Below are 15,894 nucleotides of genomic sequence, written 5' to 3'. Positions count from 1 at the left end.
TATAGCCGACTAAACTCCAGCTTATCCAGAATCGACCGCGACATACTCAATATATATATCCAGATTGTGAAGGTACCCCGCACGATACTAACCATCTATTCACATGCCCTCTTAAGCCCGCTCACCTTACACCCTTCTCCCCTTCTTTACACCCGACGAAACAACATATTTCCTAGGGCTATTGTTAGATGAGATAGACAATGACTATCGGTGAGCGCTTGATGCACTGCTACAAAATCAACAGCAGAGAGAACACGGCAATCAGTTTTAAGTTACCGGAACAACCTAGATTTATTCCCAGCCAAGGACTGTTATTCCAGTAGCAACCCCCGTACATGTATGGGGAATATTTATGCTGCTACAACAACAACTATAAGGAATGGAGCGGGTGAAGATCAAATAAATATTTCTATCGCTGAAAGTTATTTCTTTTATCCAGTAAACAAATTATTCAAAAACAAAATTGAATGATTAATTTTGCGCCAGCTTGTACAATACTTGTTATCCAGATCTCCTGAGATTGATCGCAGAAATTACCAGAGAGGCGCGACCTAAAGATTATGTTGAAATATTAATGCACTATTGGACTTGGTTAGTTCTAAAATGTACTTGTTGCTCTTACACGAACATTTTTTACTCAATAAGACATCCATTTAATAATTATGTCGCATTCGTGACACAGCTGTGATCGGTGTGTTTTTTCTCAGTGCTCTGGTTTCATTTGGAAAAAAAAGAAAAGGCGTAGTGAAATAGAAAATACAATAGATAGTGACATTTTTTTTTTCGCGGAATTCGGTGTATAGCGCTGTAATAGTTCTGTTACTTCCTGGAATTTCTACCTGAAAGGCTAACGTATAGAGTTTTCCTACCGCAAAAGTGCCTGCGGTAAGCCGCAAAAAAGGTGATGCGATGGCGTCCTCAACGCCTTCGGCATCGTGCTCAGCAGAGGATTTCGAGGAATTTTTCGCTAGCAATGAATCTCTGATCCATAAACCTGCTAGTGATAAAGTAGATACAAATCTGCGAAAGACTAAAAATAAAGGTCAAAGCGATATATTTAAGAAAAAAAGAGTGAAACATGTTCTTGATCCGACCAAGACACATGCTTCGGTTGAGAAGAGTGGATCTCAGTCAGATGGAAATGAGAGTGAGGAGATGATGGAGTGTGAGGTTGTAAAATCTTCGAAAGACTCCGTAAAAATGCAAACTATTTCCAATGCTGAAACTGGTACAGTTGATAAAAATGCAACTACCAAAAAAATCCAAAATACAAACAAATCTGATAGCTCCGGTTACTATCCATCAAATTTTATAGGCAAACCTTTTGTTTTGGTAGACACCTCAGAGTGTGACCTATTCAAGAATATCAAAATTAGAAATGGCATGAGCCTATATCAGCATATCCGTCACTTAAAAATACAGGATATTGATATAATTGAAGCAGTTGGTGTCACCTTGTATAAGGTATTCTTCTGCAATCCCAAATCGGCAAATAATTTCGTCACCAACAATGACATTCTAAAAATGAAACTTAAGCCGTTCATTCCCAGAACGGCGTTTGAAACATATGGCGTAATTCGAGGAGTTGCGCTTTACCTTTCAAATGAAGAAATTCTGAGAGATATAAAGTCCGCTAGCAAGGTAAACTTCGTACAACGTTTCCTTAGACGTGATCCGGAGGATTCAAGCAAATTTCTCCCAACCTTCTCAGTTAAGCTGGGATTTTTGGGCAACAGCCTACCTAAGGATGTGAAGCTTGAGTATACAAATTTTCAAGTAGAACATTACTATCCATCTGTTAGACAATGCTACAACTGTGGAAGATTAGGACACACACAAAAAGGCTGTAAAAGTAGTAAACGCTGCTTGCTCTGTGGAAGTACGGAAGTTTGTATACCGCCCTGCAAAATAACTCAATGCATTCTATGCAAAGGCAACGACCATAAATATTCAGATAGGGAGAAGTGTCCAGTATAAAAGAAGGAGAATGAAATTAATAAATTGAAAACAGTAAAAAAGTTATCGCGTAAAGAAGTGCTAAATACTTTCTTTCCGAGAAGCAACAACCGCTTCGATGTCTTAGATGTTGAAGATACGGATTTTCCGGTACTGGTTGAGAACGACAACATGATCGACTCTAATGAAGTCATAAATCGTTCCTTGACAAAAAAGAAATATAGCTCAGTTGTCAAGAAGGGTGCAATTCCCAAACAATCTTCTGTCAAGCCTGATAAAGTCTTGAACAAAAATACTAAGCCTCGTGTGGTTCCAGTCTTTGAAAGACAAGACTATCAAATTACTTCCCAGCTAGAAAAGGTGTTATGGGAGCTAGTGAAGATAGCTAAAGCTACTTGTGTAAGACTAAATGATACTGAGACCCTTGCCCAGGTCACCAAACTGAGCGGTATGAGGGATCAGATTTTGGCTAATCGAGACGTAGCACTTTCTAAGTGCGGTTCGGCATCAGTAGATTCATCAGATGAAATGTCTGCAATATAATTGCCAATCTTTGAAGACAAATATAGACAATATTGATTATTATATTAATAATAATCGTGTTGATGTGGTTTGTCTTAGTGAAATATTTGAGTATAATGAAAATAAATGTAGAAAATTTATCAATTTTAATATCATTAGAAAAAACAGACCAGATGGCTATGGAGGTGTTGCCATAGCTCTGAAAAAACAGATTCAATTCAGGAGCATAACTTTTGCTTCTAATCTGGATATAATTGTTGCAAAGACGGTTAATTTAAACCCAAACTTTGTAATTTGTGCGGTCTACTTCCCTCCAAGTCTACACTTAAATGAATTTGCGACCGAAGTCAAAAGGTTGTTTCAGTTTCTAAACGGTTTTAGAAATGTGTTAATTTGTGGGGATTTCAATGCCAGATCGACTGTATGGGGTGATAGTTTAAATTCACCCAGAGGTAAGAAATTGGTTGAACTTGTAAATTCATCCGATTTCTGGTGTCTGAACAATTCTTGTTTTACTTTTAAAAGAGATCTAAACAGGACCGATGGGTCGGTTTTGGATCTAACCTTCACAAATGCTCCTACCAACTGTACTTGGAATCTTCTGCCTTTTCAGCTTGGTGGTAGCCACCATTTCCCAATTCTAATAGAGTTCTCCAAAGTTAGTATTAACAATCCCAAATTTCTGGCCAAAAAGAAGCTTCTAAATGCCTTAGGGGATATTTCCTTTGATCCATGTTTCGAAATGATTGAAAATAAACTTCAAGAAGAAATATCTGCTGCCACCTTCCGTTGGTCTGAGAAATGCAAACCAAAGGCTTGGTGGAATGAGGGACTAGCCAAGTCCTATCGTCTACTTGTTGCTGCTTACAAAAAAGCTAAACACTACCCATCTCCGGAAAATTTGGAAGTAGCTTTGCAACGCAAGAAGGTGTGGCAAGCTGAAGTAAAAGAGGCCAAAAAAGAAAATTTTGAGGAAAAAATAGCGGAGCTGAATTGTAATTCAAATTCGAGAGAGGCGTGGAATTTTGTTAAATGCCTTAGAGGAGTAAATGGATATTCTGCAAACTCTAAGTGGAACTCAGACAATAATGATGTGTACCTTAAGCATTTGAAATCACAGGTACCACCCAACTCTGCTGTCTGGCAGGAATTACCTAATACAACTCCTGTATCCAGGCTAGCCTTTCAGTATGATGAAGTGGTCACGGTGCTTAATGCCAAAAAACGGCGCTCAGCAGGAGGCTGTGATGGAATAACCTACGACATGATTCGCGCTCTCTCTGACAAAAGCTTATGCAACCTTCTAACAGCTCTAAATGATGCTTTTCTTGCAAATAATATTAGAGAATCGTGGAGATGTATTAAGATTGTTCCCATTCCAAAAAAAGATAAAGACCTCAAAGACTTCAAAAATTTTAGACCTATTTCCTTGATTTCAGTCATGTTAAAGTTAATTAACCAAATGCTCAAGCTAAGAATAACCGATGCCTTTGATGGGAGTCGCGCCCTCCCCAGGAACTCTTTTGCGTACAGGAAGGATAGATCGGCTGCTATGTGCATCAATCAATTACAACATGAAATTGCTATATGGAAAAATAGAGGTCTTAAGGTTATACTCCTTACTTTGGATATAGAAAATGCCTATAACTGTGTAAGGGGTAATCTGTTAGTTGATATACTCAGAAAAAAAGGCATAGAGGGTCATTACACATCCTGGATTGCGAATTTCCTATCCAATAGAGTCCTAAAAATTGGTACGGATTCGGTTGTTGTAAGTGACGGCTTACCCCAAGGTAGCTGTTTATCGCCTATACTTTTTAATGTCTATACGGCTAAGTTGCACGATATTCAGGATAGTTGTACCGCTATCTATCAATTTGCGGATGATTTTATTATTGCCTCATATCATAGAGATTTTGATTTGGCTGAGGCCAATCTCCACAGTAAAGTTCGAGAGTTTAATCTTGTGGCAAATACGTTAAATCTGTCATTCAACCTTGAGAAATGCAACCTGATGTATGTTGCAAAGGGAAACCGTAAAACTCTGAACAATAATTTTGGCAGTGTGATGATTAAACAGACAAAAAGTATCAAGTTCCTTGGTCGAGTAATAAGCTCATCACTAACCCTAGGAACGCACTATGATCAGATAATCAAGGACTCGGCCTTCAATTTAAATTTTTTCAAGATGTTGACTTCTGTCAGGGCTGGGTTACACCCTCAGACTGCTATGAAGTTCTATAGAAGCTTTATAAGATCAAAAATTGAGTATTGTAGGACCACCACCGGTCATGCAAATAAGACTGTGATCAGAAAGATTACTACCTTTCAGAATTGCTTCCTTAGGAGAAGTTTAGGGGTTCCTCCAGCTACACCAGTTCCCTTGTTGTATGCTGTCGCCTATGAGTTACCACCCACTGAAAGATCTCTTTGGCTTACGGCCAAAGAAATCGTGAAATTAAAACAAACAAACTCTAGCATTTACAAAATGATTGAAAACTCTGCAGAGGTTAAATCCAGTTATAGCTTTGTTTTCAAAAAATTTGAAGAGATTTTTGTGAATACCAATGTAAAATTAATGACCGTAAACTGTGAAAACTTGGTGGTGATAGACGACTCCTTGTCGAGAGCGAAAAGCAAATTTTCTAATCATGAAATTAAAGCTATTTTTGCTGAAAAAATCGATGAACTCAAGCGTAATGGTGTCGATCTTCTGGCAACTGATGCGTCTGTTGAGCTTAATGCCGTTGGGTGTGGCATTTTTAATGTTACGAACAACACGGAGCATTTGTTTAAAATAGAAATGCGAACCTCCTCCACTTTTGGTGAGTTGTGGGCCTTGCTTAAGGCCTTAGATATTGCGAAAGAATGCAAAATGAGCAAGATCTGTATTTTTACTGATAGTCTGAGTTCATGTCTGCTGCTCAAGAAAGCAAGCTCCAACAACTGCTGTGTTACTCTTTTTAAACAAAAAGTAAATGAATACGGTTTTGACAGTGTTCGGGTGATTTGGACGCCTGGACATGTTGGTATTCCAATAAATGAAAGAGCCGATGCTATTGCAAAAAAAGCTGTTTGCTACGGCTCAATATTGAGCGTAGAATTCACTTTTGAAGAGGCACTCAGAATTATAAGAAATTTAATATTCAAGGATTGGTATGACGGCTTTCGTTCTTTCTCAGAAGAAAAACCAAACCTTTTTGCCAAACTGCATGATTGCTTGCCGACAAAACCTTGGTTTCATAAAGCTTCCTTTGATGTCAAAATTATCAAAATGGTAAATAGAATACTAGTAGGATGTACTTATGACAGCGTATATTTGCACAAAATAGGGGCAAATGACACTGATCTTTGTATGTGCGGTGAAATTAACTCTTACGTTCACAGAATCTTTAACTGTCCACTCCTTAATCACATCAGAACAAATTACAGCTTTTTTGATTCATACACGGACCTCGTTTCCATATTTAAAAACAATGAAGTCTTTAAGTCTTTTATTGCATTTCTTGGTGCTGCCAACCTTTCCTTTTAAATAATGTCACTCTCAAAACTTTGATGCGCCAGAGCACTTAGTTTTGCATACCGAAAATAGGTATTTTTCAATACCAAACGTTGAACACCCTGGCTTTTTGTGGATGTAAAATCCCGCCAAACACATCTCAAATTCCCAAAAAAAGAAAAAAAAAAAATAATTATGTTTTGTTTATAAAACCATTTTTTGTTTTGAGATCCGTGCAAGAACGAAAATTTCGTGTAAAAAAATGTATGAGTTAACCCTGTTATCTCAAAATCGCGTAAAACAAGACGGTCTAAAATGAGACCGTGTACATATGTATGTATATATTTTTTTGTTTTCAAAAGACCACCATTAATACTTTCGTTGAATGGCTGCCCCAAGATGACACTGATTACAGAACATTTAATATAGAAGTGTGTATAATTGATTGTACTGGATTGCGTTAGTATGTGAAACTCGCTTAACTTTGATAACATGAACAATGGATGTATGTATATATTTGAAACTAAGGCCAAATTTGTGATTTGTTTTTATTTATTTATACAAAGGGATTTTATACTTGTTATCAATTTGATACAATTTCATCCGGGAGCTTCGAATCAGCAGATGAAAGAATCATTCCGTCTTAACCTTTATTGTATGTATGTATTTAACACTCATTTGTGCGTATTTTGTATATACATATGTATACATGTATGCCATCATGCCATAAATTGCAAAACAAGGCAAATATTAGCAGCTCACCTTTAATAGGTAAGCTTTCAGTTTTTTGAGAGTGTTATAATACGGAAAAGCAAAATCTTTGCTTTAAATGGATATTCCGACTCCAAAATATATTATATATTATTTTATGATATAATATAATAATATAATTTAATGCCTACATACATATATGTATGTATTTACGTAATTCTCCATGTAAGTTCACTTGTAATTTTAGAAAACTAAATTAAAATTGGCCGCCGTGGCCGAATGGGTTGGTGCGTGACTACCATTCGGAATTCAGAGAGAGAACGTCGACTCGAATCTCGGTGAAAGATCAAAAATTAAGAAAAAGTTTTTTCTAATAGCGGTCGCCCCTCGGCAGGCAATGGCAAACCTCCGAGTGTATTTCTGCCATGAAAAAGCTCCTCATAAAAAATATTTGCCGTTCGGAGTCGGCTTAAAACTGTAGGACCCTTCATTTGTGGAGCAACATGAAGACGCACACCACAAATAGAAGGAGGAGCTCGGCCAAACACCCAAAAAGGGTGTACGCGCCAATTATATATATATATAAATTGAAGAAAAAAGTTGTGACAGTGGGTAAATGGTGGTCTATCTTCTCTTGTGAATATCAACACAATATTGCATTAAGCATCATATTAAACTCAAAGAATAATCTACCAAGAAGTAGGGAATTTCGTAACTTTTAAAAGTAAATTTAAATCTCCACAACAGTTCTTTCAGGTGATGAGGTTTTCGAAGTTGTTCAGGTTTTACAAGCGTTGCAGGCATAAGGAGGATGCAACTACATATGGTAATTTCAGGTGTGATATTTACGCGCACTGTTTAGGTATTGCAATGAACATTGGCGGACGAGAAGAAGAATCATTTTCAAACAAGTAATTTATCGGCTAAAACAATATGAATTCGAAGAAAATAAGACTATTTATAGATAATACTAGCTGACCCGGCGAACTTTGTTCCGCCCCAGAGGCAATAAAAAAGCAGATTTGTGATCCTGATTTTGATTTTTGATTTTGGTTTTGACATCGAAAATTGAAGTCTTTTAAACTCCAACGGAAGATTGGTTGGGATCATCGGGATCCTCGGAATGAGTACTTCTTCACCTTCGAATTTTTCTTTGAGTATCGTCGCGTAAATCACATTGTTCATCAATTTATTTACCACCAAACGCGTACCATTGCAAAGTTTTGGTGGGCTTATGTTTCGAAGCATGATTACTACGGAGCCAACTTTTAGACGTAAATTGTGCGTTGGTAAGCCAGGCACATCCAAGGAGTTTAAAAATTCAATTGGATAGTTGGTGGCTTCATCTTCATTTGTTACACAGTCAATGGATTTGAATGAATGTATTGCTCCAATGATATCATTTTGAATTATGTAGTTTAGGGCATTTACATCTTTATTCTTAGCCGCTAAAATTGCTCGCTCACTCAACCATTCATTAATTTTGTAGTTATTAATGATGGTTGGGAATACTTTATTGATAAGTTCGGCTTTCAATGAAACAAAGTTACAGAAATTCTGAGGAAATGAAATCAACGCTCGATTCGTCGACAGGTACTCGACCATTACCGATAGTCAGTAATTGCTCAGAGAAATCTTCAGTAGATGTATCATTAAGTAATGCAACTCTCATGTTTGTTGTCAGCTGAAGTTTCTTCACATAGCGCCATAGATTCGATGATTTGAGGCAAGCGATTATTTCGTCAGCAGCCGTTGATCTTGGAACTACTGGCAGTGTTTGGCGGAAGTCGCTAGACAGTGAAATCATTGCACCTCCAAAAAAGTCAATAATGGCAATTTCACTCTTCCACTAAGGCAGCACAATCCGGGCGTTTCTCCGGAAAACTTCAATGCGCCAAAATACTCGCAAACAAAGTTCATTGGCCCAATGCAAACGCTAGGATGCAAGCAGTAATCAGTGTTACAATCATATCGAAACGCGGCTCGATTCAAATCAGCACTTGATAATTCTCTTCTTGTGCGTCGAAAATGATCTACTTGTTGATCTCTGTTATTCATTCGACGATTTCGCATTGCCAACCGAGCCGTTTCACGGGCTGCATCGCTTTGCTCTTATGGCACGAAGTCGAGCCATACTAACGCGGCGCTCTTCACGGGCAATTACTTGTGCTTCTTCAGTCGTTTCATTCCCAATGTTTCGTATCCTTCTTACATTACGGCTTTGTCGGGAAAGATTCGATCGTCTTGGTCGCGGCATTGATAATGATGATTCAAAGAGAATACGAATTACTGTGATTATATATTTCTGACAAAATTTTTATTATCAAATTTTCTACTTAACCATAGACAAAATTACGTTTAGCTGTCATTTGCGTTTTGTTATTTCCTATCAGGTGCGTTTTTGTTATACCACATTTTATAGTGACTTCACGGAAACGCGTTCGAATGGGATAAAAAGTATCCTATGTCCGTCTCCTGGTTCTAAACTACCTCTCGACCAATTTTCAACCAAATCGGTTCAGCCATTCTCGAGTTATAAATAGTGTAACTAACATGACTTTCTTTTATAATATATATAGATTTATTGTTTTAAAAAACAACTTTAATTTGTTTATTGTATTGTAGACCTTCAAGTACACTTTAGTTTGATAACAAATGTTTATGTTTATTTGATTGCCTAAATTGTGCGTACACATGAAGGAAGAGTCATTGATTACAACGTTGGTGTATTTACTCGCCCGAGAACAAGTGTTCGTCTCAACTGTTTGTCACCAAAACCTAAAACGCCTGTAAAAAGTAGAAATTTGGCTACTTCGTGACGCTCAGGGCGTTGCGAATTTCGCTTGCTGAGGAGTTTTCATATAAGACCTCTTCGTTTTGCCAGGGGTTTGAAAGTGACGAATAGATTAAGCAAGTAATATAAATAAGCGCTGGTATAAATGAGCGTTAGTATACTTGTAGCGCAGGAAAATAGCTGTCAAAAATTATATTTTTTTGTGAAAATACTGAGTTATACGAGTGAGTGAGTTTTATGAGATGTTGTTGTTGTTTTAACAGCATAGGTAGCCCTGTCCGTGTAAGTAGATCATCGGTCGTCCATCCAGGCCCAGGAAACATGCTGTTTCGACAGGTTGGGTCCAGAGGGAGAGGGGGTTAGATGAGTCGGTTTGAGGGGGCATGTGAAGAGGTGGTTAGTGTCGTGCGGGGTACCTTCACATGCCGGATATGTGTTTGGTATGTCGGGGTCGATTCTGGATATGTAGAAGTTTAACCTGCTACAGTATCCAGAACGTAATTGTGCCAATGTTACACGAGTCTCACGGGGAAGCTGGAGCTCTTCATCTGCGATAGGTGGTGGTTGGACTCCGATTACGGCATTCACAGGACGGGAGTTCATGAAGGTGGTAACGGTCTCCTGGTGAATGTCGTTTATTGACTGTCTAAATACTGTCCGGTCCAGTAGGTTTCGGTCAGTTTTGTCCTGGATTTCGTCAGCGTAGTCTAGGAGGTGTCTCCTGACGTGCCTGAGAGGCGGCTCAGGCTCAAGCAGGTGTCTGCAGGGGTGAAACCTGCGGTAACATCCCAGCAGGAACTGCTTGCTGAGCAGTTTGTTGTGCTCCGCTACTGGGAGCATTTGTGCCTCGTTGTGTAGATGTTGGATGGGTGACATCAGGAGGCACCCGGTCGCTGTCCGAATGGCGGTATTTTGACATGTCTGTAGCTTTGTCCACTGCGAATCACTAGTTCCAGGCGACCAGACAGGCGCAGCATAGTTTAGAACCGGCCGGCCAATTGCCTTAAATGCCGAAAGCAACAGTTCTTTGTCTTTGCCCCAAGGGGTGCCGGCCAGCGATTTGAGGACCTTGTTGCGATTTTGGACTTTAGTGGCAATTGCGGTTGTATGCGCAGAGAAGGAGAGCAAGCTGTCAAAGGTTACACCCAAAGTTTTGGGGTTATTTACAGTTGGTGTGTCGTCGACTTTTACCTTAAGGGACAGCTTGACCTCCTTTGTCCAGGTGGTGAAAAGGGTCGCCGTGGACTTGGTGGGGGAGAGTTGGAGATTCCTCGCAGTGAAAAAGCGAGAAAGGTCGGTGAGGTAGTTGTTCACTTTGGAACACAGGCCATCGATGTCATTGCCCGACGTCATTATCGTGCAGTCGTCAGCGTATGAGATCAGGGAAACTCCCGCTGGTGGTTGGGGGGCTTCGAGATGTTGAAGTTAAAAAGCAAGGGAGAAAGGACACCACCCTGCGGTACACCTTGCTTAATTTTCCTCTGCTTTGATATTTGATCTCGAAAAATCACTGACGAGTGCCGACCGCTCAGGTAGTTCGCGGACCACCTCTTCAGCTCTGGCGGGAGTGTCGACTGATAAATATCATCTAGTAGCGTGGAATGGCTGACTGTATCGAAAGCCTTCTTTAGGTCCAAAGCCTTCTTTAGGACAGTCCTCTCGCAGGGGCGGTTTTGGTTAAGCCCGCGATTTATCTGGGCGTTTATGGCGGTGAGTGCAGTGGTGGTGCTGTGCACTCGTCGGAATCCGTGCTGATGTGGGGCTGGGGCCAGGTGTGTCGTGTAGAGTGGGAGTAGGAGGGCTTCAAGTGTCTTCACTACTGGGGAAAGGAGAGTTATCGGCCGGTAAGACTCCCCTTGGTTGGCGGGTTTCCCAGGTTTCAGTAGTGGGACCACTCTCCCTGCTTTTCACTTGTCAGGGATGATGAGAGTGGCCAGGGACAAATTGAAGACCCTTGTGAGGAATCCTACTCCCAGGGGTCCCAGATGCTTCAGCATCAGCGCGTTTAATCCGTCAGGGCCAATGGCTTTCGATGATTTCGACTTGTTGATGGCCCCCTGAACCTCATCACCGGAGAAAGTAAGTGGCACACCGTCGTTCGTCAGTTTGTGCAGCCTTCTGGTAACACGACGTTTGGTTCTGTCGCCCGGAGGATGCAGTATGAAAAGCCGGCTAAAATAGCTCGCGCATCTCTTCGGATTCGACGAAGTACAAGCGTTGAAGGTGATTGCCACCTTGTCGTTGTGCTTCGTCGGGTTCGACAGGGACCTAACGGTGGACCCCAATACTCACCCCAGAGTAGGTGGTCACGCTCGTTTGCTAAACTGGCTGCTTCGGCTGGGAAATGAGGATGGATGTCCTTATAACTTCCAGCTGGAATGAAGCGAGCCGCAGCAGCAGTGAGCACCTTGCGGAATGCGCGTTCGCCCACGCGCATATCAATGGGGATGGGAAGAGCGGCGAAGGTGTCCTCGGTAAATTCCGTGAAGCCGGCCAAATTAGCTTTTTTAAAGTTAAAATATGACCAGTGATTCGCGGAAACGAAGTCGGCAGGTCTCTCAAAAGCGGCGAAGGTGTCCTCGGTAAATTCCGTGAAGCCGGCCCAATTAGCTTTTTTAAAGTTAAAATACGACCAGTGATTCGCGGAAACGAAGTCGGCAGGTCTCTCAATCGAGACGATAATGGGCAGCTGGTCTGATGTAAGCGATAGCATAGGTCGCCACGTTATGCTATTTATCAGACCCGCGCTAGCTATTGTTAGGTCAGGCGAACTGCTACAATTGCCCACTACCCTGGTGGGGGCGTCGTCGTTCACAGTGCTGAATGTCGAGTCGTCTATCTGCTCTGCCAATTGCTGTCCCCTACGATCATTTGGCAGGCTTGAATGCCAAAGATCGTGATGCGCATTAAAGTCACCTACAACCAATCGGTTTTCACCTCTGATGAGCGCACCTATATCAGGGTGATATCCTGCCGGGCAGCAGGTGACAGGGGGTATATATATGTTAAATATTTCGAGATCGAAATCGCCTGACCGGACAGCTATGCCTTGACATTCTAAGGTGCTGTCCCTGCGGTCGATCCCTTCATCGATGAGACGATACTGCACTGTGTGGTGGACTATAAGCGCTAGGCCACCACCATTGTCTCGCTCGCGATCGTGTCTGTGCACGTTATAGCCATCCCTGATGATCAGAGATGACCTAGCGTGCAACTTTGTTTCTTGGACCGCAGCTATTATATTTTAATACTGTGCCGGCTCATAAAGTCAACTATCTCGTCGACCTTACTCGTAAGTCCGTTTTATGAGATGTAACCATACTCGCTTGGCGGACACTGTAGCTGAATACGTTGGTGCGTGATTATCATTCGGGAGTGCGTAGGTTCGAATCCCTGTGCATGAAACAGTAAAATTATAGAAAGTTTTTTCTAATAGCGATGGCCCCTCGTCAGGCAATGACAAACCTTCAAGAGAATTTCTGCCATGAAACCATAAAAATCTAGGTACCTCCATTTGTGGAACAACATCAAGACGCACACCTCAAATAGGAGGAAGAGTTCGGCCAGACAACTAACAGAAGTATATGCGCCAATTATTTATTTAACCGTACTCGCTAGTGACGAATCTTGTTCTATAACATTGTCGTTGCTTTCACATGGAAATTATTTGTCAAGTGAGCAGAGCCTAGAGATAGCGCGCAAGGAAGTAGCGAATCGAAGGCGTCTATAGTTGCACTAATTTATCTTTTGAGACATAAGCGGTGTCTGGGGAAACCGCTGAAAGGACTGGTATGGACTTCTAGCTGAAGGGTTCAGGATTCCAAGACGTTGGTTTCCAATCGACAGTTTTGGAAGAATGGAGGGATATTAATTCTCTGCCTTTTTTATGTAATAAATATGTAAAAATTTAATTATATAAAATTGTGTAAAATTAGTGAAAATACGATTGCACGCTGACAAATTAACGCATTTATGCAAACAACTGAATACAAATTTTACAATTATATACAAAGTATACAATTTTTGGTACTACGATTGGATTTTTGCTCGCTCCCACGTTTTGATTTGACTTTTACGGATGGTGAATTTCAAAATCTTAAAACTTTCTGTACCTTAAAAAGCATCCCTGTTTCGTGGTGGGCACTATATCATTTGGCGCAAGCCGTCAGGTTAATATTATTTAAGCAACTACAATATTGAACCGCTTTATTTATATAATTTTTATTTTTGTACATAACATCTTTATAAGGAAAATGATATCTAAAGTCTCTCGCGTCACTAGAACTTTTGCAATTCGATATGGGAGCGTTGGTGGTATATAATCTATTTGCCCAATTACTATATAATTTTGTACAATTAATCAAACTATTCAATTTGCAGATCATATTGTGCGAAATTTTGCAATAGCTTCGAATAACGGATGCCATCTAAGTGTGACACAGAAAGTTTTTCCTTGCCCCATTAAATGCCGGTCATGGAGAAACTATGTGCAGAATATCCAATACAGCACGGAGAAAACACGTCAACCTATATTGGATGTAAATTATAGTGACATTAAAGATTTGCCGAATCACCCAGAAAAATTATTAATTGATGTTCGTGAGCCGGATGAGCTTGTAGAAACTGGAAAGATTCCCACAAGTATAAATATTCCCTTGGCTTCCGTAGTGCAAGTATTGGCGGAAGATGTTAAACCGCAAAGGTTTCAGTCCAAATACGGTCGCCGAAAGCCAGGTTTTGACGATGAGATAATCTTTACTTGTAAACTTGGAAAACGTGCTCTTAAGGCTGCGGAAATAGCAAATGCTATGGGGTTTACAAATGTGAAATACTATCCCGGATCTTGGGAAGATTGGATTAAAAACGAAAAAGAAAAACACGCTACATAAAAAAGTAACAAGGCACTATTGATTGAACTATATGGCGTTTAGTATGCGAATTACGTACATAGGTGTTATATATGTACATATACACAAGTATTTATCTATTAACACCTCTATTGTACTGCGCAGATGGCCAATATAACGAAACTATGGTTAACACGGTTTAAATTTTAATAATTTCTTCATTTCAATAAAGGCAATATGCTTGTATTATACGTATATTAAGTTGTTAATCAAAATGCATTTAAACGAATAGAATTTTCAATATCTTTCGTAAATATATGTATGTATTTTTATAATAAAATAAAAAATCTTCATAAAGCACTCATGAAAGCTTAAAAATGTATTACAAAATAAGATTTAATTTTGTCTCGAATTACTGCTGTTTTAGTAACTAAGGATTTGTAGCAGGTTTACATCCGGCCAAGGAATGTTATACAAGCGGCATTAGCGTTAATATATAGGGAGAATGTTGAATGCCGACAGTACAATAGAAATTTGAATAAATATAATAGCTTTTGGAGTACAAATAAAAGGTTTTTTAAGTGGTTCACATCAGAGGCTATACTTCGAACTGTCGTATAACTATATGTACTTTAGTCGATTAGCAGCCAAAGGGATTCACTCTACGACACGAGTTGCATAAGAATATTAATGCTCCAGTTTCTTTTTGGTTTAATCACTGATTTATTTCACAAAATTATTAAATTCTATTTCATCTTATTCGACTTATACATAATGCGAGCAGATCCATTTATTTTATGTGCTTAAAAAATTATTGTCGAATAAGGAGATGAAAACCTATTAAATTAAAGAGGTAAACAAGTTGTTAGAAATATCAGCTAACATCTGCACACACAATGCATTATTTGTGCTATTTTTCTACGTGCATGTTAATTAAACTCATTAACAGTAAAGCAAACAAAAACAAAGAATAAAAAAAGTTGGAGACAACATATCAGCTGATCAGTCGTTTCGTGTGTTCCAAGGTGATTTCAAACAAGGTCGTAGCAGTAGTAGAAAAACCAAATTTCCACACGGTGAACATAATGCCAATGAAATGACGAAAGGCAGTTCAAAACGGTCCAATTCAGAACTTGTGGAAGAAGGGATACGAGGAAAGGAGGTAACTCGCATTGTGTTTTCATTCTTCTCAATGTTGTTATTGACTGTAGAACAGGGTATAAAGAATACATAAGGTATATGGTGGGACCTTTCGAAAGCCATTATCTTATTTTTCTTGATTTTAACTTCTGATGGCGTCAGCAAATATTCAGTGAATAGCTTGGTAATATTGTGATTTTTAAATTAAACAAACCCATAAAAATGAAGCGCTGCGTATTAAACTGTGAAAGCAGTGAAATATCTCCAAATATGCAAGTTCTGCCCTTTTTGTCGTTTGTTTTGTATTGGTAAGGAGCGTCATACTTGTTAGAATCACCAAAAATAAAGTAACTATTTTGGGGAAACACCACCTTCAGTATTCAATTCGCCTTTTTCTATCCCACAAGTTTTGATCAAAAATGTTT

The 15,894-nt window shown here is 39.6% G+C and overlaps 1 protein-coding gene across 1 annotated transcript; it reads left to right on the top strand.

The window, feature by feature from the left end:
* The first annotated feature begins 13,631 nt into the window (after window positions 1–13,631).
* LOC129235416 (rhodanese domain-containing protein CG4456) lies at window positions 13,632–14,698 on the top strand. Its single transcript, XM_054869246.1, has 2 exons — window positions 13,632–13,796; window positions 13,863–14,698. Exons 1-2 carry the CDS (start codon window positions 13,736–13,738, stop codon window positions 14,369–14,371), a joined length of 570 nt encoding a protein of 189 aa, XP_054725221.1. The 5' UTR covers window positions 13,632–13,735; the 3' UTR covers window positions 14,372–14,698.
* The last annotated feature ends 1,196 nt before the right edge of the window (window positions 14,699–15,894 follow it).

This window comes from Anastrepha obliqua, chromosome 1 (assembly GCF_027943255.1).
Source record: "Anastrepha obliqua isolate idAnaObli1 chromosome 1, idAnaObli1_1.0, whole genome shotgun sequence".
Classification (NCBI taxonomy): domain Eukaryota; kingdom Metazoa; phylum Arthropoda; class Insecta; order Diptera; family Tephritidae; genus Anastrepha; species Anastrepha obliqua.
The sequence above is the reverse complement of the archived record's forward strand: the minus strand, read 5'-3'. Positions and strand labels throughout refer to the sequence as shown.